This window comes from Spinacia oleracea, chromosome 2 (genome assembly GCF_020520425.1).
Source record: "Spinacia oleracea cultivar Varoflay chromosome 2, BTI_SOV_V1, whole genome shotgun sequence".
Lineage (NCBI taxonomy): Eukaryota > Viridiplantae > Streptophyta > Magnoliopsida > Caryophyllales > Amaranthaceae > Spinacia > Spinacia oleracea.
Window position 1 is genome coordinate 79786122 of NC_079488.1, and position 24302 is coordinate 79810423.

The 24302-nt window shown below is 36.4% G+C and overlaps 1 protein-coding gene across 1 annotated transcript in view; it reads left to right on the forward strand.

The window, feature by feature from the left end:
* The first annotated feature begins 1359 nt into the window (after positions 1-1359).
* LOC110795013 (nuclear pore complex protein NUP205) overlaps positions 1360-24302 on the forward strand; it is a 30889-nt gene continuing 7946 nt past the window's right edge. The window contains exons 1-34 of the mRNA XM_021999984.2: positions 1360-1705; positions 1799-1894; positions 2058-2132; positions 2255-2359; positions 2454-2564; positions 2861-3020; positions 5740-5825; positions 5960-6082; positions 6179-6406; positions 6512-6601; positions 8130-8291; positions 10347-10463; positions 10548-10754; positions 10939-11040; positions 11129-11269; positions 12483-12613; positions 12727-12846; positions 13102-13225; positions 13773-13970; positions 14652-14770; positions 15018-15168; positions 15261-15373; positions 15463-15544; positions 15806-15892; positions 15987-16064; positions 18427-18621; positions 22100-22192; positions 22286-22396; positions 22508-22654; positions 22978-23033; positions 23112-23184; positions 23294-23484; positions 23564-23690; positions 23804-23881. Coding sequence (XP_021855676.2) covers positions 1565-1705; positions 1799-1894; positions 2058-2132; positions 2255-2359; positions 2454-2564; positions 2861-3020; positions 5740-5825; positions 5960-6082; positions 6179-6406; positions 6512-6601; positions 8130-8291; positions 10347-10463; positions 10548-10754; positions 10939-11040; positions 11129-11269; positions 12483-12613; positions 12727-12846; positions 13102-13225; positions 13773-13970; positions 14652-14770; positions 15018-15168; positions 15261-15373; positions 15463-15544; positions 15806-15892; positions 15987-16064; positions 18427-18621; positions 22100-22192; positions 22286-22396; positions 22508-22654; positions 22978-23033; positions 23112-23184; positions 23294-23484; positions 23564-23690; positions 23804-23881 — 4218 coding nt within the window. The 5' untranslated portion in view covers positions 1360-1564. The remainder of the gene's footprint in view (positions 1706-1798; positions 1895-2057; positions 2133-2254; positions 2360-2453; positions 2565-2860; positions 3021-5739; positions 5826-5959; positions 6083-6178; positions 6407-6511; positions 6602-8129; positions 8292-10346; positions 10464-10547; positions 10755-10938; positions 11041-11128; positions 11270-12482; positions 12614-12726; positions 12847-13101; positions 13226-13772; positions 13971-14651; positions 14771-15017; positions 15169-15260; positions 15374-15462; positions 15545-15805; positions 15893-15986; positions 16065-18426; positions 18622-22099; positions 22193-22285; positions 22397-22507; positions 22655-22977; positions 23034-23111; positions 23185-23293; positions 23485-23563; positions 23691-23803; positions 23882-24302) is intronic.

Consider the following 24302-nt stretch of genomic DNA (forward strand, 5'->3'; position numbering starts at 1 on the left):
TATTTAATATTTCCGATTCCGGAATTAATTTCCGTTTCGAACAAATATTTAATATTTCCGTTTCCGGAATTATTTTCCGATTCCGATAATATTTCCGATTCTGACAATATTTCCGTTTCCGGCAATATTTCCGATTCCGGCAATATTTCCATTTCCGATAATATTTTCCGATACGTACCATGTTTCCGTTTCCGGCAACATCTACGACTTGGATAATATTTATATTTCCGATACGATCCATATTTCCGTTTCCGGCAATATCATCGTTTCCGGAGTATTCATTTCTTGCTTGTGACGATCTCAGCTCCCACTGAAACCAAGATCCGTCGATTCCGAATATCCATAGATGGAGTATTTAATGCCATTAAATACTTGATCCGTTTACGTACTATTTGTGTGACCCTACGGGTTCAGTCAAGAGTAAGTTGTGGATTAATATCATTAATTCCACTTGAACTGAAGCGGCCTCTAGCTAGGCATTCAGCTCACTTGATCTCACTGAATTATTAACTTGTTAATTAATACTGAACCGCATTTATTAGACTTAATATTATATGCATACTTGGACCAAGGGCATTATTTCCTTCACATCTATCACATTTACCGCCAAGGTTATCAAAATTGTGATTCTACTTTGAATCGAAAGAGACTCTCAAAATCGAATCGTAAAATCTAATCTTATAATCTTAATTAGATTCTACGAACAAGTATGATCAAGATTTTGTTTCAAATTTCATTGAAGTACTTGTATTATATGCGAAAAGCTTAATAATTGAAATATATAGGCCCTGTTTGGCAATTGGCTGTTAATAGCTTTCTCAACATGATTCAAATTTATGATGTTTCATTAGTAAAGAAAAAAGTGAACAATCGTGTAAAATCGTAAACCAAATCGTAAGATCATATTTAAAGATTATACAATTTGAATCGTGATTTTAATAACCATGTAAAGCACAACTAGATTACTAACTGCACCAAAACAAGTTTATGTTATCTTTTGAAGAAACTAATACTAGTACTAAAATCCGGGGATGGGGTGTGACAAGGCCCAAGTAGGCCACCCTCTAGATCCGCCGGTGGTTAATTGATTTGCTTAATTTATGATTCAACGACTGACATTAACCCCCAAAATTGAACAGAAAATTTAGGGTTCATAATATAACGTTTATGTGATTTTTAGCTTAATTTATATAACGTTTAAGAATTGATAAAAGACAATTTTTTAGATGGCAAAATATATTTCTATGTTTTGAGGTGGTAAAAAATAATAATGTGAAATTTTCAAAGTAGTAGAAAATAATTAATCCCAAAAAAAGAACATTAAAAAAGAACTCTACTAAAATTCCCCAGGGCAGACTCTAGAACGAAGGGCTTTGACGGGGTTTTACGAACCTGAAACTTCACTCCACACTCCCTATATTCTCTAATACCGCCTTCTTCAGTTCTTCAACCCAGAAATTCTCCCCAAATTTTCCCGCCCCGACACCCTCTTCTTCCTCATTTTTACCTCACTCTCCCAAAATCACTATTTTTAGGGTTTCCGCAATTTCTCAAAGCTCCAACAATGGTGTCCCCTAAACTACTCCTTTCAACAATTGAATCCACGCTTCTAAGTTCTTCACCTCCTTCTCCTTCTGATCGGATTGAGCTTATGCACGCAGTTCGCAGTTCTCTATCTTCTCTCCAGAACCTCCTCTCTTACCCTGTAATGTTCCATTTTCGTTTTTAATTTAGTTATTTGATTCAATTTTGAAGTTTTTATGTCTAATTTGATTGATTTTGTGGTTTTATTTGGTAGCCCCCGAGACCTTCGGACCGAACTGAGGTGCAATCGAAAGAAGTCCGGTTGCCGGAATCACCACCGATATCTTTGGACGATCAGGACGTCCAACTTGTAAGCTTTTCAATTATTTTTTTTAGCTGAATTACTTGCTTTTTTTTGTTTAATTACTTCCTTGTTAGTGTTATGGAAAGAAACTTCCTTTGATTGAGCAGTTGTTATAGAACTGCTTTAAATTTTTATGCTTAAATGCTGTTGTTTTTTGATGAATGGTTAGGCTCTGAAACTGAGTGATGATCTTCACTTGAATGAACTTGATTGCGTCAGGTTGCTTATTTCTGCTAACCAAGAGGTACAATTTCGCTCCTCCTCTCTGCTTGCTTTTCATCTCTTGATGCATAAGTATGTCTTACATTAGTAAGTTGACATCAGGTGTCCTTGTTGGTTTTAAAATTTTTATATTGTTTTTTTTAGTGTGGCTTGTTTGGACGAGAACCTTTGGAAATTTTGCGTCTAGCAACGGGACTCTGGTATACAGAAAGAAGAGATTTAATCACAGCCTTGTACACTCTATTAAGGGTATTATGTTTCCTCTCTTCTTCATTAGTTTTAACATGTTATGATGATTTGTCTCCATGCCCTGATCATTATTTTTTACTTCTTGTTTCCACAGGCTGTTGTTCTTGATCAGGATCTTGAAGGGGATATGGTGGCTGACATTCAAAAAAATTTGGAGGATCTTATAAATGCTGGGCTTAGACAACGGCTGATAAATTTAATCAAGGTTAAATCATGTGTTTTTCACTCTTCGCTCCAGTGTAACTCTTTTCTCTTTTGCAGAGTTTGATTCATCTCAGTAGTTGAAACTAAGAATACGAAAATGTTGTAATGTATGAATGGCCGTGATATTGAGTAAAAGGCCCTTTAATATATCAATTTTCCTTATGCAAACTGTAAATGTAGGAATGCTAATCATATCTATTATATTCCTATGCGAACATTTGCACACAATGACACAATGATGCAAGTTGACTTCTTTGCAGAACTTCTAGTAACTTTCTGCTGTGTTTTGGTATCTAGGAACTCAATTGGGAAGAACCAGCTGGTTTAGGGGGCCCTAACGCAGAGCGTTTTATCATTGATGCTCGTGGTGCTATTGTAGAACGGCGAGCAGTTGTTAGCCGGGAAAGGCTTATTCTTTCTCATTGCCTTGTTCTGTCTGCTCTGGTTGTTCGCACAAGTAAGTCCACACAAGTGACTATCGTATTATAGCCTTATAAGTTTTCTTTGAGCACGATGGGTGAGGCAGATGGAAAATACCAGATTCCTGATTAGGAGGGTAAAACACTACTATTGTTATATAAATTGTCTCTTTATATGATTATAGCTCTCTAGGGTCTTGATTTCTGCTTCTAGTTGTAATTTTCTGTACATGGTTAGATTTCTCTTTGTTTACAATTTGTCCATCTGGGAACGCTTGATTCACAGGCTCACGGCAATTCCATGCGTGTAATTGAAAGTTAAAGGAATCAAAAGAGGGAACTATGAAGAAAGGAATAGTGGCCCCTAGTTTTATTAATTTTTTTTGCTTGGAAGGGAAATTGTTGATTCCTCACTGTCGAATCTATGTCCTATCTCGCATATTTCCCCTATCATTACCCAGTGAACATCTCCTCAGAGTCCTCAACAATTTTTGCTGTGGCCTTTATTGCTCTTTCGCCATTAGTTCAAGCCTCTATTCCCTCTCACTACTACAACCACAAATGGCCCATTTCTCTATCATCAACAATGGTCCAATGCTGCCTTTATCCCACACTACTAGCAACAGCACTGAAGTTTCCCTTCATTTTATGCCATTACTTTGTAACAAGGACCCGATCTTGAACTGTGCAAGAGCTAGTGTCTCTAGATCTTTATGTTATAGACGTGTATATTCTTTTCTCCTTTACCAGTGATGGCTTGAGGTAAACTGGTTGAGGGGGGACCTTTTGATGTTTGTTAAGTCGTTGGAGGACGGTGGGGTTGGGAATTGGATGCATGACAATATTTAATTTCTTTGGGAAGTATTTTGACTAATATATTATATCTACAAGAATTTAGTTAGACTTAGAGCATGGGTTCGCCCTCCACCTCCAGCATGTTTGTTGGCAACTTGGACAGAAGGTGGGTCCATCTCCACTAGTCAGTGTTAATTGTTTGTGGTTGGTAATGGTGGTTGTGGGGTTGGGATAGGAAGTGACCTTGACAAGGGTTCTTTTCATTTTCTTATCATCATTTTGATTTCTCAATATAGGGCTTCTTATTTTGGTGAATTAAATCAGTGCGGAGCTGTAAAACCAAAGTGTAGAAGGGGAATGGAAAAATTGTGAATCAAACATCAATGGAAGGGGGGCCTTAAGTTCTTTTGCTCTTTCTTATATACCACTTAGCAAACAATGTTCAACCGTCTCACTGTATTGCAAAACTTCTCAATATTAGCTTGCTACATTTGGTGAGTTTGTGTGTGTGTGTGGCCCGTTGCCTATGTGACTTTTATGCATGTTTTTTTTTCCGTGGGGAAATTTTCCTGAAGAGGTCAAAATAAAATGACCCTCATTTTTAGAAAATCACAAAGTAACTCTCAAGTAGGAAAATTTATGTGAAATAACCTAATGTAATGCATGGTTAACAACGTTTACGCAAGGACACTTTTGTAACAATTATGTGATTGTGTCCCTTCCAAACCCCTCCGCTCCTCTCTGTTTTCTTTCATAAATTTCGGTACCACTTCTATGATGGTATAACCATCACTACTTATATGATGGTATAACCATCACACTTCTATGATGGTATAACCATCACTAATTCCACGCCCATCAAAATCACATCTTCCAGAAAACTGATTTTATGAAAGATTCCTAAGAAAGAGAAGGGAAATCACCCAACTTCTTCACTTGAAAATTATAGGTTTACTACAAGTCAGAGAACAAATTATATCACTAAAAGGAGTTCATGATAATATAGTCACAAAAATAAACTAATCGATCAATTGAGTAAAACTAGCAACAATAGGCACAAAACAAATAATCTTAAGCTTTTTTTCACACATCATGAAAAAAGTTTTTACTCATAACTTTGCACTCCCTGAACAAAACTTCTTAAATCTCGAACATCCTTCAATGCATCATGGCTATCAAATTGGCATCCAGTAACAAAAGCCTGCAATATTGCAGTACCCAACCCACAACTTCTTTACTGTTACAATTTCTACGCCAGAAATCAAAATTTCAGGTACTGGAGTCAATGGAGGAATCTGAGCTCCAACCCTACACGGTCTCAGGCTCTTAGCTGCAAAGAACTACAACAAATTTATTTCTTGATTTCAAGCACCAAAATGGTTTTTGAATCTCTGGCTATTTTGGATTTGATCTATGGTAGTCGATATAATTTGGCTTTTTGGTAGCCGGCTTTGGTCATTGTGGTTTCTGATCTATAACCTTAATTTTGACCCCTAAAGATCAAATCTAGTGATTTTCTTTTTCATGGTAGCGATGACAATGCTAAGATATAGGTAGTTGGCATCAGTTATGATGCAAAATGGTGGTTGTAAAACGGTTGAAGAGGGCTAGGTGACAGAACTATGGTGATGAGAAAGAGAAGATGGAGGAAAGGTCTCGGGGACAAGGTAGGAAGAGGCTTGCGAAGGAGGGAGAAGAAAGTGGGTGGTATAATCCTCTATTAAATTGCAACTTAAATGCTGTTAACTCTCATCATAGTATGATATTCTGGAGAAAGATTTCTTGCTTGCTCGTGATCTTGAGAATTTCAAATCATGAGAGTTGTTTGAGAATATGCTATATTTTAGGATTACATAAGATCATTTCTATTAATGTAATTTTATTTATTTATTTGGGAAATTTAGCTGTTTATTAAGCTGTTAGGATGGTGCTTTCCTGAACTTCGGTTTTATTCTTGTCCAGCTCCCAAAGATATAAAGGATATTTTCTCCGTTCTGAAAGACAGTGCTGCTGAACTCAACAGTTACACAGAGACCTCAAAATATCAGGTATTTGCTTTGCACACTTGCGCTTAATGTCTTTACGGGTCATTTCACGTGTACAAGAATTATGGTCGCCTTCATATTGCTCCCTCCTTGCTCTATGGTGCTTCTTTTTATTTGGTTCTTATTTACCTGTGCAGATTACATATGGCATCCTCTTTTCTCTTGTAATTGCATTCACTTCTGATGCTTTAAGCACTGTCCCAGAGAAAGTGTCTGTCCTTGCTCGTGATGCTTCCTTCAGACAAGAATTTCAGGATATTGTAAGAACTGCTGGTTAGATATGTCATGTGGTTCCTTTTGGTTTTAGTAATTTTAAATGATATAATCCTTTGTTTCATGATTTGAAATCTTTTTAGGTAATGGCTCCCGTTAATGATCCAACCGTTGGTGGTTTTGTTGATTGTGTACGACTGGCTTGGTCAGTACATTTGATGTTGATACAAGAAGGAGCTGCGGCAAGGGATACGATCTCCACTGCTCCATCCAAAGACTTGCAGAATTTTAGTTCTTGCTTGGCAGTAATTTTCACAAACAATGTGTTTCAGTTTTTCCTGGACAACGTTCTTCGAACTGCTGCTTATCAGGTACTGTTTAAGCTGTTTGTTTGTAAGGTGGGGGCTAATTTACAAAGGCAGCCAGTGTTTTCTATCTGCTCTTTACAGGAGGTAATTGTCTGTTTCTGTGCACAGAATGACGATGAAGATATGACGTATATGTACAATGCTTATCTTCACAAGCTTATCACTATATTCTTGTCTGAACCACTTGCTAGAGACAAGGTCAGTTCAACTCATCTTTTAACGTTATAATATTCAGGCTAGATTATAAATCTGTAAATGTATCATCCCATTAGTACTCTACCCTCTCTCGTCTCTCCTGTGGGCCTGTAGCTCTCAAAGCATAAAGAATATCTGTCAGTCTTATGGAACTATGGATTGTTGATTTATTTTTCAAGATTGTACTTGATGAGGTTGATGCAGGAGAGCTTAGGTTTTTGGAATATTGTAAACTTGGGATTTATAGAGAGTATATGGTTACCCTACATACATATATGCACCCCCCCCCCCCGCCGGTTGGAACACATTTTTTGGTTGATTGAGGCTCTCACCTTGATTATCTTCAATTTATCTTATTTACAATGATACTCAGACACGGGTATGAGGTGTATAAGTGTTTGCGTGTTGGGTAGTGGTTATGTAATGAACTGAATATTTGATGACAGAATTGAAAGGGAAGAAAAGATGAATTGGATTCTTAATTGGAATATTACAGTAATCAAAGATAATATGAGCTTTCGAGAGGCTTGTTTTCTTCCAAAGTGTAAAATTAAACTGAAGGAAACACTCAATAGTATTCTATCTGCCCCTAGGCTAGTTCATTAAATTGTTGGCCGTCCCAATTCCCACCTTGTCATCAAGGTGGAGAGAGTGATCGGCACCGAATTTCTTGCCTTTATAGCAATTATCCGTGTCATTTACAAAACTTGCTTCTATTGACGCTTGAGCACTTGATTAGTAAGTGTTTGTATGACAACTATTGCCTTAGCCTGGAAGAAGCCTTCAGCAACTGGTCATGGAAGGATATTGAGTTTGGGTAGAATGGGTTGTATTTGGACTGAGCGGGTAAGTATGGGGGGAACTGAAAGAGAGTGTGGTGTGATGGTTTGGATGGGATTAGAAAATCTTAGGATGGGTGGGTTTGTGATTTGAAGGGTAGAGAAATGGGGGTTAAAACACTTGGGAGGTATTGGGCTTAGAATTAGAATAGTAAGTTGTAAGGCCTAACTCCTTTCTCTTATACGGGTTGGACTTCGGAGAAATAAGAAAGATGAATAAAGTTGTTGGGTTTTAAAACATGAGTGGAGAAACTAGGCTTCAGTTAGGGAGGATAGCAGGTTAGGGGTTGCATATGCAATTCCATTATTCCAACATTGTACACACATTTTTGACATGGAGACTTCTTGAATTCGGAATTGGGTGCGGGGACACCACATTCATGAAATATGTTCCTGAAGACTAGTTCCGTGTGCTGTTGTAATTGCATAAACTCATATTTGATCCTTTGAGGTTGACATGGTTGCTAATTCTTAAATTTTGATCTCAAAACTATATGTGAACATATTTCACATAATTTTCCTTTATCTTCCTTTCTTTCTTTTTATATATTTTTGCTACTAATATGTGGTTGAAAGTTGAAGGGTTTGGGTATGGAATCCATGAGCTTGTTGGATTGTCGAGCTTTTAGCGCGGGTATGTAAGACCTATTGAAGAGTCGCAGTAACATAGTTTGTATCTCTTATTGTTATAGGTTAAAGAGGTCAAAGAGAAGGTTATGACAACGCTAAGCCCTTACCGCATGGGCGGACCACATGGCTTTTCTCACATGGACAACCTAAATGCTGATCATGCTGCTGAAGTGGACCGTCAACCATTTATGTCCTTGTTGGAGTTTATTAGTGAAATTTATCAGGTATCTCCCCTCTATATTTTGGCGACTGATAAACCTAAAGAGTATTTCTAAATGGTGGGTGGTAGATTATTTGTGAGATACGTAATCCATTACCTGTATGGTTGTGTGCTGATTTCCTTTTTATCCATTTTTTTTGTGTGGATAAAAGGGGTTTCTTCAGTCAACTTGGCTTATACTTGTCATTACTTAGAGGCTGTCAGCCTGTCATTTTTTGACTCTTGGTTGAGGAAGAGACTACAAGTCTACTAGTACTCAGTAAGTAAGAAGTAGAGGACAGCAGTCACCTTAATAAGACGCTTTATTTAGTTTATTGTTCTATTAAATCTCAAAGGTGAAGAAGTTACCAACGTTGAGTTTTGGCTTAGTTCTTAGGATTGTAGGACCTTACTTGGGTGGTGGAGGACTGGTGGTAGTGGTAGTTGGTTATCTAACAATCTTAATTGGTCTACTTGGGTCTTTTGTATATATTCAGCCCCTCATGGTCTTTAGTCTTTTAAATCTTTATGTTCTCAAAATAAATTTCAAGTCTTTCTCTCTGCGGCATCAATTATTAGTGGAGGTTGTTTAGAATATAATGCAAATGGTGTACAGATAAAGGGCCATAAGGACACGTTCGCCTTCAAGCAGAAAAAGAAAATTACAAATTAGCCTGATTTGTTTGCAGCTCCCCAATCAAGTAATCCTGGACTATCTTTGCCACTGTAGCCCATAAGTGACTTAGTCCCACGACAAATCAGATGATAAAGAAGCTCGTGAAAAGACACGGGAGTTCAGATCCAACCACACATCACAAAATTGTGAGATAAGTACTGCATCATAAACAACTTCTCTTTTTCTTTACCATACCCTTTAAGAGTATCCAACCAATTCAAAACGGTAAGGGAAAACCCGAGATTCTAAATGGCTCATGCAAAGAAAATAACCTGTTCAAAAGGCAATTTCCACTTTGCAGTAAAGAAAACATGTTAACAAGAGACCCTGTCAGCTTGGCAAATCACTCAGATATCAGGTGAAATAACCGACCCCAGCCTATGGCTTTGGAGCATGTCATAGTATTAATCATACCTAGTTCAAGTGTCCGCACTGAAGCTCTCACCTTCACGGTTATGGGGTATATTAAGTTACATTAATATCAAAATCGTACAAACTGGCTGCTAATGTAAGAATGACTTGAAGGATTGGTTGATCTCTGTTTATGGTTTAATGCTCAGACTTGGTGCATGAATTGCGGTCATCTTATGTAAACATGTGATGCAAAATTATTCTGGATTTAAATGAATAGGTTTTTATAATTATTGTCAAGAAGTTGGAATCTTACGCTTACTTAAGGTCACCAAAGGAAAGATGATTGTTTGGATGAGGTTCTGTAACTTCTATTATTTATTTACTGTTGGAACTTTTGGATGAATAGAGGTTAATTGCAGCTCCTTTTGTCCTAAACTTCTTGTCAAATGTTCCTTTTTTGCATGTCTTGTACCCTTATCATATTTTTGTAATAGCATATTTAATATTTTGAATACCACATATCTAAGATATGATTGGCAAAAGGAAAAGAATATTGTGGCCCGTGGGGCGTGGGGAGTGGGATACAAAGGTAACAACGGCTAAGGGATCCTAGAGTAACTATGTTGAAATGAACCTACCTTTATAAAGCATTTTCTTTATGCTGATAGAGGTAGCTCTTACGTCTATCTACCCGAGATTATATTTAATTCACATACATCTTATTTTCTTTCTTCACTCCCTCCAATTCCCTTTCTTTCGTTTTTGCCCTATTATTTAATATTGTGGGATACAAAGGTAACAACGGCTAAGGGATCCTAGAGTAACTATGTTGAAATGAACCTACCTTTATAAAGCATTTTCTTTATGCTGATAGAGGTAGCTCTTACGTCTATCTACCCGAGATTATATTTAATTCACATACATCTTATTTTCTTTCTTCACTCCCTCCAATTCCCTTTCTTTCGTTTTTGCCCTATTATTTAATATTGTAAGCTATTTTGATCAGATGTCACTTACTTAGCAGTCCTGCAATTTTTTGATATTTTGCAGAAAGAACCAGAATTACTCTCTGGCAATGATGTATTGTGGACATTTGTGAACTTCGCTGGGGAAGATCACAGTAATTTTCATACGCTGGTTGCTTTCTTGAAAATGCTTGGCGCCTTGGTACGTGAAGTGATGTGCAATTTTATTTTGCACAAGCATTATTTTCATGTTTCACATGTCTGTATTTTGACCCATGCTTTGCAGGCTTGCAGTCAAGAGGGTGCATCAAAAGTTTTTGAGCTGCTTCAGGGGAAAACTTTTCGTTCTGTTTCCTGGAGCACTCTGTTTGATTGCCTGTCAATTTATGCTGATAAATTCAAGCAGTCTCTTCAGAGCACTGGTTCTTTGTTGCCAGAATTTCCAGAAGGGGATGCTAAAGCATTGGTTGCATATTTGACTGTTCTTCGAAAGGTTTACTTTTGTTGATCATAATGATTCTCATATGGTCAAAGTCAAAATTTTAGATTCATCAGTTATGGTGGATGTGAATGTTATTTTCTTATTGGAGAAGTGCTTTTTAACTGTCTCTCTTGGGTCTTGATCAGGAGGTGATATCTGAATCTAAAAACCTAATTTGGAGATTTTGTAACTGCAGGTTGTCGAAAATGGAAATCCCACTGACCGGAAAAACTGGTTTCCTGATATTGAGCCATTATTTAAACTCCTTAGTTATGAAAACGTGCCTCCTTTTCTCAAGGTAGATTTACTTCTTCATTTTTTCCATCAGATTATGCAAAATTTAATGATTCTTCACCAGTTATAGTTGACGTCTCTTAATTTTCCAGGGTGCCTTGAGAGATGCTATTGCAGTGTTTATTCAAGTTACTGCGTTGATGAAAGACACTATATGGGGTTATCTTGAGCAGTATGATCTGCCTGTTGTAGTTGGACCTCAAGTTGGAAATACACAACCAATGTCTACCCAGGTCTGCTATTCTAGAGAGTAACTTATTTACTAAGTATGAAATGGATTATGCAGAGTTCATCTTGAATAATCAGTTGCCCGCAATCTAGTGATGTTTGATTTTTGTTTTGCATTTCCTAGTTTGCATATTTGTCAGTATTGCATATTGTTAAATTTGTTAGAATAGAAAATGGTCCTGGGCAACCCAACAAGGAGCAACAAATTGCAATTTTGCATATAAAGATTCCATTTTACATATATTGCCTCACATGTTTCCTTCCCATGACACTTAGGGGATTTTTTTTTTTTATAAAAACCGGCTCCTTCCACAAGCTGGGATTTTTTGTGAACTGGCCTCTAAGTGTCATGAGTAAGGAGGACTAAGAACTAATCGGGGCTGTTAGAACTTCATAAATGGACGAACAAGATCTTACCCGTGAAACAAGTGGCATATTCATAATTTTACAGTGGCCTAAAGGCCCTAAACTGTTACTATTTTTTTACTTCTAATCATTTCCAACTACTTCTTCTGTTTCTTAATAGATGCATCATATTGATTTTTCACACTATTCAGTTACTAACTTTAACCACATTTATTACCAATATGTAAAGACAAATTTTGAAATTTTAAAATGTTATTGGGTAAATCTCAATATATATTTTCAAAATATCTATTTTTTATAGTTTTTATTAATACGTAATTAAGGATATCGTTGGACAAAGTTAAAATATAAATAGTGTAGAAAGTCAATACTCCGTATGATGCATCTATCGTGAAACGGAAGAATTTTTTTTTATTGATTTGGTTTACTTTTGTTACTTTTTTCTTTTCTATTAAATTTGAATGATGAGAACTTATGTTTAACAATTTTAAGTTAAAGAGATGTAAAAATTAATTGTTAATGCTGCTATTTGTTAAGTATTAAGGTGTTTATTTTCATCAAAAATAGAAAAATTAAAGTTTGTAGAGTTGCTTCATTAGATATTTACTTTTGAATGAATATGATTTACTTTATGTTTTTTGAATTTACTTGTAACGGATAAAATTGGTACACAGTTTTCATATATTTATATATACGTGTAATGTGTGTGCGCGTTCTTTCTGATTTACTTCCATTTTCTTGTGCAGTGTTCTATTCATTTTGCCCGCAAATCTTTTGACTGAATACTTATTTTACAATATTGACAGCTTGTATTAGTCAGAAATTGATTTGAGTTATAACTGTTATTTGCAGGTGTATGATATGCAGTATGAGTTAAATGAAATTGAGGCAAGGAGAGAATTTTACCCCTCTACAATTTCATTTATAAATCTTTTGAATGCTCTTATTGCTGAAGAAAAAGATTTCAGTGACGGAGGCCGCAGGTAGTAGTGTTTCTACCCTTCTTTTGGGATGGAAAATAGTGTTTTTCTCCTGAAATTTACAAGTCATTTCATCTTTTTTGGTACACATATTGATTGGTTGGCATTGCCTGCAGGTTCGTTGGTATATTCAGATTCATATATGATCAGGTCTTTGTGCCTTTTCCGCAAAGGGCCTATGCAGATCTGTCTGAAAAATGGCAGTTAGTAGTTGCTTGTCTTCATCACTTTCGAATGTGAGTTGCTAATACTCTCCTTGGCATCATCTTGTAATATGTAATGTTCAAGTGTTTGTTGGAAACCCTTTCTGTAACATATGCCGTGTAAATCCTCCCTTAAACAATGTTCTTTTTACGCAATGCTTACCTCATTGCTGTTCTGTGAGAGCACCTATGTGGCTTTTTTCCTATTCTGTTTTTGGATTTTCTTTGTCACAATTTCTTTTGATTTTTAAAGGCTAATATATTTGAAGTAATGGTTGCTTCCTGCAGGATATTAAGTACATATGAGATCACAGTTGAGGATATTGAGAGTGTGGTTGACAGATCTCAGCTTTCAACAGTTCAGCAACCTGTTCAACACCAACTACAGCTTCCTGTTGTTGAGATTATGAAGGTTTGCAAATTGATTTGTTTTAAAGCCTTTTCATCCATTTGAAATTAGGGCCGTTTTCTATGGTGAATGACCAAAAATAATTGATGATACTATAATTCTTGTGCTAGGTATTATTTCACTTTTTTAAACTGGACAATATGCTGAAAAAATGGGAGTTTTACCCCACAGCTCTCCTGTCAACTTAGAGAACTCCCTTGACCGCACTTCACAGCATTAAATCAAGCCTGAGAACCCTAACTTCCTAACAAATAGTTCACCACTACAACATTTTTTATGTGAAAATTGTTGGTCTTAATCATGGCAAAAATGATTTGTGACTAATAGCTGTTTTAAATGAAATTATCTCACTGTTGGTTCTTACTGTGCTGGATATGAATAAGAAAAACCTGTCGTGTTGCCAAGTGTCTAATATGGCTATCTCTTGTAACATGATATATCCAATGAATCCCAAGTTAATTGCTACATTATCAGTTGATAGTACTGATATTTAGATTTTACATTTGACGATATTTCTGAATCTTATATCTTCTGTCTGTATTTTATGTAGGATTTCATGAGTGGTAAAACAGTATTCAGAAACATTATGGGTATTCTCTCACCTGGGGTCAACGCAATCATCACTGAACGCACTAGCCAAAGATATGGGGGCCTTTTGGAGAAAGCTGTTCATTTATCTCTGGAGATCATGATTCATATTTTGGGAAAGGATATACAACTGGCTGATTACTGGCGCCCTCTTTATCAGGTAATCAATAAGATCCCTTTTAGTAAAGGAACTGAGCTACGTCATATATATTTTTTGGTCTTGTCATTTTCAGTAACTTTTAAACAGAATATTTTCACCTTTTGTAATATCATTGATCTTCCAAAAAATCTCTCAATTAGTACCCATACGAGATACAGGTGAGGTTACATCTATATAAATCTCTCTTCAACCTAACAGTGATGGTTACCTTTTGTTGTATCTGATTTCTTTCTTAAAAATGTCCATGATGGGTTTGGTCCACGTCTCCACGAGAGATGGCGTGTTCTTTTGCCGGGGAAAAACACTAGTAAACTTAATTCCTTGATTTAATTGCGAAGTATTGCACTTCTAGTTTCTTAAACAAAATAATTGGGCTGTCGATGCGGTTGCTGATTTGATGTTCCAGTTATGCAGGGGCACTTGAAAAATAGTAGTTCTTTTTCTCCTCTTTGTCATTGTTCTTTTTACATCTGCGACACTAGGGAGTGTAGATTTGTACGAAAGCTGATTACATTCCAATGAGTGTTCGGGCTTTATACTGTTTTGATGATTTTTCAGAAGTGTTATTGCTTTTCTTGTGTCTAGCTTATCCGCTTATGGCATGCAGCATTTAGCTTTTTCTTTGTTTAAATTATAAATGATCTTTACTAATCTAAAACACTTTGCCTCTCTATTTGACAGCCTTTGGATGTGATACTCGCACAAGATCATAATCAAATTGTAGCTTTGTTGGAGTATGTAAGATATGATTTACATCCACTTATTCAGCAATGTTCCATCAAAATCATGAGTTCTTTGAGGTATCTATTTTATGTCTCATTCTGCCTCATTATATTTTATACTTGAAATGCTTTGTACGTAGTAGTTTGACACTGTTTACAGCTATAACCGGTTAACCATTCTTTCTGGCATCAGTGAATGCGTTTATGCTAGCCTTAATTCAGCTCTATCTTGTTTTTCTTTCCTTCATACTTCTCGTAACACGACGAGCACCACTAGGGGATTAATATAAAAAGGGGTCTTATGTGCTGTTCTCATCTTTGCCAGCTCTCGAATGGTTGGGCTTGTTCAGTTATTACTGAAATCTAATGCTGGTAGCTCCTTGGTAGAGGATTATGCTTCCTGCCTGGAGATACGCTCACAAGAAAGCCAGAATGTTGAGAATTGCGGTGATGATCTGGGTGTGCTCATACTCCAGGTACTAGAGAAGTGTTAATCAGTTGTTTATTTATTATTATTTTATTTTTTTGCTTGTGTGTGATATGTTGGCTTTTTATTTTTCATTCACAGCTTCTTATTGAAAATATCAGTAGGCCAGCACCAAATGTGACTCATTTGCTACTAAAATTTGATCTGGATACCCCAATTGAGCGTACAGTCTTACAGCCAAGATATAATTACAGGTACGGAGCCTTTAGGATTATTCGATTTTGATTTCTCAATTCTTTTCTCATTATTTTTCTCATTTTTGCATTGCTGGTATGATACACAGTTGCTTAAAGGTTATTCTTGATATGCTGGATAAACTTTTGAAGCCGGACGTAAATGCATTGCTTCATGAGTTTGAGTTTCAGGTTAGCATTTAGTTTAGCTTTATTTGAAGTAGTTACAAGGAACCAATACCAATCTTGAGTCAGTAGCATCATTAGGTTTTTCTTCTTCAACATACTAGATAAGGAGATAGGGCTGCAATCCACAACCAGTCCAATTATATTTGAAAGTGGTATTCTGATTGCTGCCATGATCATGACTGCGTTTCTTGATTTCTTGATTTATTACTTTTCTTGTTTGATTAACTTGCATCTTACGCTGACATAATGAGTTAATTTCTGCAGCTTCTTTATGAGTTATGTGTTGATGAACTTACATCTGGTCCAGTAATGGATCTATTGAGTAATAAGAGATATCATTTTTTCGTCAAGGTATCCATTGAAAATGCCTTTCCATTATCTTTTTCTTAGCTACTCAGTAAGAATTATGTTTGTCTGTTGCTAAGCATCTTTCTATGGACTGCAGCATTTGGAGACGATTGGCATTGCTCCACTGCCTAAAAGGAATAATGCCCAGGCTTTAAGAACCAGTTCACTTCATCAGGTTTTATACCTGTAAACCTTATTGTTGATGTTTTCCTTGTGAATATTCCCCAGATTTTTCTTGTGTCTTTTTTTTTAATTACTATTTCTGTGATGGAATTCGTGTGTGTTGGTTACAGATTCAGTGTGCTTGTTTTTCCTTTTCATATTTTTCTTGCATTGTAAGATTTCACATGTCATGTAGTTGTGTTGTCCTCAGAGAGCCAAAAGCTTTTCATCATTATAACTGGGTAGGTCTTTTTTCCTTTTCGGGTCACAAATAATACTTACGTCTACGAATATGTCTGAAGTTATTTATCTCTGATTTAGTCCAACTGTTAATTGATGAATTCTGATGTATAGACTTTAGAGAGTTTGCTCATGTTTCAAGCTATGCTGTCTGTTTGCCTTTTCCACAAACCTCCTTCTCTGCATTCTCCACTTTCTGAGTGTCTTTTCTCTCAATCAAGTATCTAACTAATTGGTGGCAATATGCATATCTGTTTATTCTCATAGTATCAGATTACTGTAACAGACATATTTTTTTTGTAATTTGGTACACGACAACGACATGTGATATATCCAATTATCTGTAACCAGAGTTACCTGATTCGTGGTTCGCTTCGGTACGGGGTACGGGTTCGGGTTCGCGGTTCGCTGGTGGCTGATTTTGGGATCGCAAGAGGGGTTTAGAATTATTTTGTGTTTAAAAAAAAGAGTCATTGATTGAGGCCTAAATTGTAAACTACGAGTATGATTTTGAGAAATAAAAGCACGATGAACTGCCATATCATCGTATGCACATTAATTCACAAAGTAAGGACAAAGATCAAATATTAGAAACCATGAAAGCAATAGTGCAGACATAAAGTAAATAATAAAACAAATAAAATAAAAAGTACAACACAAAGTAAAAAAATAAAACGTAGCCATGTGCAGCCAAATAAAAGTAAACAATAAAACCAAAGGTACAAAACAAAGTAAAAAAATGAAAATTAAACAAAAATTAAACACACCCATGAGTCCATGACCCCATGTGCAGCAGCAGTACAGAGTAAAAGTAAATAAATAAAAGTTTAAAAAAACAAAACAAAAGTACAAGATAAAGTAAAAAACTAAAAACAAAAATTACAACCCATCTTCATCTTCACCATCGAGCTCACAACTCAGCCATGGTGTTTTTAGATTCAGCAATATGAAAAAACGACAAAAACAACAATTGACAATCGCAACCAACGCGTATATCCTTCGCAAACAAAAGCCCCAATATATTGTATGTTCTCTCGCCTCCCTTGACCTTCAATCGGTAAAACTAGGGTTTTGGTTTGGTTCGCGAAACATAGCGAATTGGATCGCCGGCGAACCGCGAATCGGTACGGGCGAACCGGTTCGCGGTTCGCGGAGGTTAGGAGCGAACCAGGTAACTCTGTCTGTAACTCTACTATAACCTTAGTCTTTCTACTGTGTCAGCTTCATTTTTTTTATTACTTGTGCTTCTTAATCATGCAGCATCTCACCTTTTTGCACTGTTCATTTATATAAAAATAAATGTCATTAGTTTAATTGTGGTTGGGTTGATCTCAACGTATATTTTCATAACTACAACATTATGTATTTTTATCAAAATATTTAATGGTCAAAGTTAATATTAAATAATGCAAAAAAGTCTGGCGTGTATGTAGAAATGGAGGAAGTATATAATTTCACATATACTTTTTGGTCAATATGGATGGAGCAGTTTGCTTATCAGCTTGATCATATCTCCATGTATAAGAAAAGATGTTGCTCCTCACTAAGAGGGTGTTTATTCCCCAATTGTAGCTCTAAGCTTGTTATTGGTACTTTAGACTTGCATTTGTCTTAGATGTGTGTGTGTGTACCAATTGTATCATTTTTATTAGACTGCTAAAGTTTTGTGCTTCATGTTAGATTTTAGTTTTATAAGATTGTACACGTATTCAATTTGTCTGAAAATTTGTTGGTTTACTTTTTCCGGATTTTTGACTAAGCACTATGATAATTGCATTTACTTCCCCCTCTTCACTTATTTGCGTTTACATGGTTTCGGTACTACTGCTTCATTTATTTATTTTAGAAAAAAGGATGCTTGAAAAAGAAAAGACTTTCAAAATACATTGTCCAACATGTGTGCTCAGATTTTATAAAAGAACTATGGATGAGGTTATTATGACCAACTTGTGTATAAAATGTTACTCCTATTATGAAGACACGTGCTACTCCTACAGGAGAAAAGAATGCTCTGCTGATTTTAGACATCTGAACTATAAAAAGATGACCTTTATTTTCTGATAGAAGGGAGCATGCCTTTGCTTTTCTTGATGAACTTCTTCTCAGTATATGTAAGTCCTTGTACCTTTCTTCAGAGAGCCTGGCTGTTGAAGCTGCTTACAGTGGAGCTGCACTCTGGCGATGTGACTGATTCCAGTCACAGGGAAACATGTCGTAAAATTCTTGCCTATTTGTTTGGGCAAGATATGAACGAACTGGAGGGTGATCAAGATATTCCTTCTCTGCAAAATAGAGAAAGTGCTGGAACTAGAACATTCAGTAAGAGCAAGGTATGATCATGTGCTATTTTGTGTGTTTGGCGTATTACAATTTGTTTTGTTCATTCTATAGAAAAAATATAGTTCTGCACTTTGCTTTGTTTAGTTCATTCTGTAAAAAAAAAATATACCCCTCGGAATGCTTGAGGAGAGTTGATTATTTTCATAACGTTATTAGATTTTTTATTTATTAAACATAGAAACGCAATTTGTTTTGTTCATTCTATAGAAAAAAATATAGTTCTGCACTCTGCTTTGTTTAGTTCATTCTGTAGAAAAAAATATACCCCTCGGAATGCTTTAGGAGAGTTTATTATTGTCATAACGTTATTAGATTTTTTATTTATTAAACATAGAAAACGGAAAATTTCCAGGCGGAAGATCACAAAACTCAATGAAAATAAGATCAGAGCTCCAATCAGCGTACGCCTAAGGAGAAATTTAAAAAATTGCCTGATCTCGTAATAAGGTCAAAGAAGAAACCTTATGACAAAAAATCAGATAATTTCTAATCAATTACCAAAAGAAGCACAATCATCATAGCTAAATATGCTCACCCACCCCCCAAGGTTTATGCCCTTTCTGTGTGTAAGATGACCCAAAAGAGTGTAATGGGTAGCCCGTCAAACCCCTCTGCTAGAGTAAGGCCACTCACTTTGGAAGATAATACTTCGAGTGATTTTAATCCTTTAAATTCTCGTAGGTATTGCCCAAACTAGCAACCCACACAAATGTGTTTTTACCTAATTTAAGGCCTTAGCGGCTTAGCCTCCACCTTCCGAATGAGGGTAAAGTTGGAAAAGGCTGCCAGACAGAAACCCAAAAAGAAAGGGGTCATAAAGTATGGCGGTGGTAGAAATTTTCTAAACATGGGGAAAAGGATGTTTAAAGATTTCTCCACTTATCTAACTTATTTTTTCTTTGACCATGAGAAAAAAAAAAAGCTTATTATAATGAGATAGGGCTCTCATCCTTTCCCTAGAAGGAAGTTGCTGCTTTTTATCATCCTATGCTCAAGAAAACCACTCATGGTAGAAAACACTTCAAATGTTTTCCCTTTGTAAGTCTACACTAAATGTACCGTATTCACTACAGTAATACTTAAACATGATAGCAAATAAATTTGAACCCGCTCCCCCCTATATCCTCAAAATCGGCACGGATTTGCGATAATTTTAATTACATATTTGTGTTCCTAGATACTTCATTGAAACTAATTGACCATTCTCTTTTCATTCCGAGGAGAACTTTTGTTTCAGCTTACAGTATTAAAAGCTATGTTTCCCACCTCTTTCGTTTTGTTCGCTGAATTATCAATACCAAGGCCTCCGTATTCTGGTAGCTTACGAAGATACTCCCATCACCATGGACTGATGTCTTGTCACCAGGATGCCACTGTCAATAAAAAAATTCTTAATCTTCTATATCTTCCTATTTACACCTCTCTCTCCCACCCAAAAATAGAATAGAAAGGGAAATAAACCATTTCCATTCCATTTAACTTTTACGAACCCTTTTCATAACCAATTCTCAGGTACCAGTCGTACCACTCTGCCTGAGATTATCACCTAAAGGAAGACTTAGCCAGGTAAGGGGGAAACTATGTCTGGCGCTGACAAGCCACACAAACCACAAGTGAGAAACTATCATAGAATATTGAATTGTCATTAATCCTAGTATAGTTATGCATACTGGATTTATCCAAAGATGCGGGGTAACTCTAATACCTGGAGAAAAGGAAGTTCATTTTAAAGCTATCAAGATCACAGATCACTTGAAGAAAATGAACAGTTCCATTAGCAATTTTTTTTTAAAGCACTGATACAAGAGGGATAATAGGTGCCCGCACAACTAAGAATCACCTTTCATTTTATTTGCCTAATCCGGAGAATTATACTATTATAGTCTTGGACACTTGGAATTCGGAACACTTCAGTCGAGAGAATTAAGTGATAATTTGTGGTCAAGTTATTCTCATGGTGATAATAGTATATTGCCTTGTTATCTTATGCGTCATGTGTAATCAGCACGTGATATCATGTTTTGATTCAGATACGTTGATGCCTATCTTTTTGTCCTTTTGGGCAAGAAGTCAAGAACCCTTGAAATCTTGAATGATATCTAGGATAAACTGATGATTAATCTTAGAGGTATATTGGGTGAAAGAGCCTTCTACAGTTTGAAGGTGTATTACTCTTATTTGGTTTTGTCTGTCAAAGCTTCCATTGTGGTTTTTTCTAATTTTATTTAGTTCAATCAAATTAAGGTTATGACAGATTCTCTTTGGTCTAGGGGGATGCAAGATAAAAGAGATAATTTGTTTAGCTGGGTCTGGTGGAAAGTGGAATACGGTGTAGGCACAGGGAGGATCATGTTTAAGAACATTCTCTTGGTAGGTGAATGGCGATGGAAATTTCTTTTGAATCCTGGATCCCTTTGGCATCTGTGATTGGAAGTATGTTTTTACAGAGTAATAAGATAGTCTTGAAAATATACGAGCCCCGAGCTCTATTTCTGCGGTAATTTTTTTCCCGTTTTGCTTGCTAATATACGAGTATGATCTCTAGAGGAAGAAGATGAAATCATGCTCTAGGAAGGTGCTTTTGTCCATCTTTTTCCTACCTTTCTGCTTTGTGTGATGTTCTCATTTCATCGGGAGTTCGGATAAGGTGAATTCTTGGGATTTGGTCAGAAAATCCTTCAAACTAGATGTTGGGTACGCTCACAAACTTGTCAGGTGTGGTATAGGTAACAATATTCCCAGTTCGGGGGGTTTGGTGGAGAATTCTTCTGGAGTGTTTTTCCATCTATCATAGCTCTTTTTACAGACACCTCTCCATGGGGGTATGCAATTCCCTCCCATCTTCGAATTATGCCGTGAAAGCTAAAATCCCTAAGAAAATTAAGGTGTATTTGTGGAACTAATGCTTGAATAGAATTAAAACAATATATTGTCCGGATAAATCGGAGAACAGTGCTATGTGTTCTTTGCCTTGGTGGCGCGGAGTCTGGGAGCCATAAGTTTTTGCACTTTAGGCTGGTATTCTTTTTGCGGATTAGGTTATTTTCTATTAAGCTATTTAGTTGGGTGTGTTCAAGGTCTTATGAAGCATCTTCAGGTTTGTTGGTTTAATTGTGGGAGGCATAAGAATAAGTAAACGCTGAGGCGGGTTGCTTGTATGGCTGTCCCTTATTTTTGTGGATGGAAAGAAAATCTTTTATTTTTGTGGATGGGAGTCTGTAGGATAGAGTGGTGTTTCTCGCTTCATTGTGGTGCTTTCCCATTAGCATGCTTGCCTGTTTAGGATTAAATGATATTAGGCCAGATTTGCTAGCATGATTTTTGCATTAATGACCTTTAGAAGACTCTTGGTCCTCTAAGTCTTGTACTGTTCTTTTTATTCTATTATTAAAAACTCCCAAATTCAGTTTGCCTACTTTATGATGACTTGATGAGTATAACTAACTTGAATCTTCTTTATATCCCCAGGCATTAGAGCTGCTTGATATCATACAATTTAGAGCACCTGAGGCCACTATGGACTATTCACAAGTTGTATCTAATAAGAAATGTAGCTTGCTAGTAAGGGCTGAGGCTGATGGTATCTTTTCATAGCAATATTCTATTTATTTATTATGATGCAATGATAGTTTATTTGAGACGTTTAAACCTTAGGCCGAGGAGATACTTCGAAGTTCTGCGCCCGAAAAGGATGGTGTATACTATTACTCAGAGCGTGGTGATCGTCTAATCAATCTTACATCATTCCGGGACAAACTTTGGCAGGTCTGTGTGGGCCCGCACACATGTTTGTGTGTGTTGAGTTATTTGTGTTTGTGTGCTCTTGTTTGTGCTTTATGTGTACATAGTTTGACGTGTGATTTCTTGATTTTCCAGTTGAGCTCCTTTGGCAATGAACTCGAGGTTAATGACTTACGAGAGATAGTTCAACAATTGCTTAGATGGGCTTGGAAGTACAACAGAAATCTGGAGGAACAAGCTGCTCAACTTCATATGCTAACTGGCTGGTCCCAGATTGTTGAGGTAACTTCATATGCTAACCGGCTAACCCTCTGAATTCTTAGAACCTGTTAATTTAACAGTACTTCTTGTGTCATATTATTTTTTTGTTACAGAGATTTTTAATGCACTATTACTTGTCATTTTAAAGTCTGAATCCATATTACTAGACAGTTTTGATTACCTATGCTATAACAAAGAACTCCTTTATACGTGTGCATAACCTTAAGACCCTTCTGAAAGGAGAGGGAGCATAAATCCCTTTTTAATTTTCTAACATACGTGGACAAATGATATTGTATTTCCCTGTGTGTCAGTTTTTCTAATTTAAAACCCTTGGCTTGTAGATCTCTGCTTCAAGAAGATTGTCATCCCTCGAAAATAGAACTGAAGTCTTGTTTCAGTAAGTAAATTTAGTAAAGTTTTATACGGTTTTTTCTTTAGAATCCTGTAATTGTTATTCACTTATCGGTATTGGCAGATTGCTTGATTCCTCTATGAGTGCTTCTGCGTCACCCGACTGTTCTCTCAAGATGGCACTTTTGTTGACTCAGGTACTGTTATTTTGGTGAATGATAGTTGATACTGTTCTCTATTGTGGTTCTTTCTATTTCTTTTGGCAGTTTTTTTTCATATTGTTGATACACTTACTCTGATTCTTAGGTCGCCCTCACATGTATGGCCAAGCTGCGGGATGATAGATATTTATACCCCGCTGGTTTAAATTCAGATGCTGTAACATGTCTTGATGCTATCATGTTTAAACAATTATCAAACGGAGCTTGTCTCTCTATATTGTTTAAACTTACTCTGGCACTACTGAGGCATGACTCATCAGAAGCCTTGAGAAGAAGGTATTGAATAGATGCAGTTTTTCTGGTTGCTGTGCGTTCCATGATTGTAATTTTTATTTTATTTTACACAAATATGCAGGCAATATGCGTTGCTACTGAGCTATTTCCAGTACTGTCAACATGTGCTTGATCCAGATGTACCAAGGAGGATGCTGCAGCTACTACTTGGTTCCGATCAGGACAGTGAAGATATGGACCTTGAAAAGGTATCACGTGGAAATATTATCCAAGCCATATCCTCGTGACAGGATTTTACGAGCAGTTATTGTCGAATATGTTTTTATTGGGTGAAGTCCTGAATGTCTTGTGGTTTTTCCAGATTGACAAAGAGCAAGAAGAACTAGCGCGGTCAAATTTCTCTATATTGAGGAAAGAAGCTCAAGCCATTCTAGATTTGGTGGGTTCTTAATTCCATCGTTTCCCGATCATAGTCATACAGTGGGTTTGCCTTATATTGCTCTTTAAATATGTCGAGGCTGTAAATATTTGAGAATATAAGTAGGCTGTTCTAATTGGAAAATGGAAATGAAGTACAAGAAATCTGGATGAGCACCATGGGGTGTTATTGATAAGTGATATCATAATGTGTAATGCAACAACAACAACAACAACAACAACATAGCCTTAGTCCCACAATGTGTTTATAATGTGTAGTACATTTGTTAAAATAGACTGGGTGCTTTTATTTCCATTTGTTTCAAAGAAATTATCCTTTCTTAAATCTTAGTCGTGTAAATTTGAACTTATTCCAAGGAGTTCAGTTGAAAGTTTACGAATTACGAGGAGGAATTTCAGACAGATGAGAATAGAATATGGGA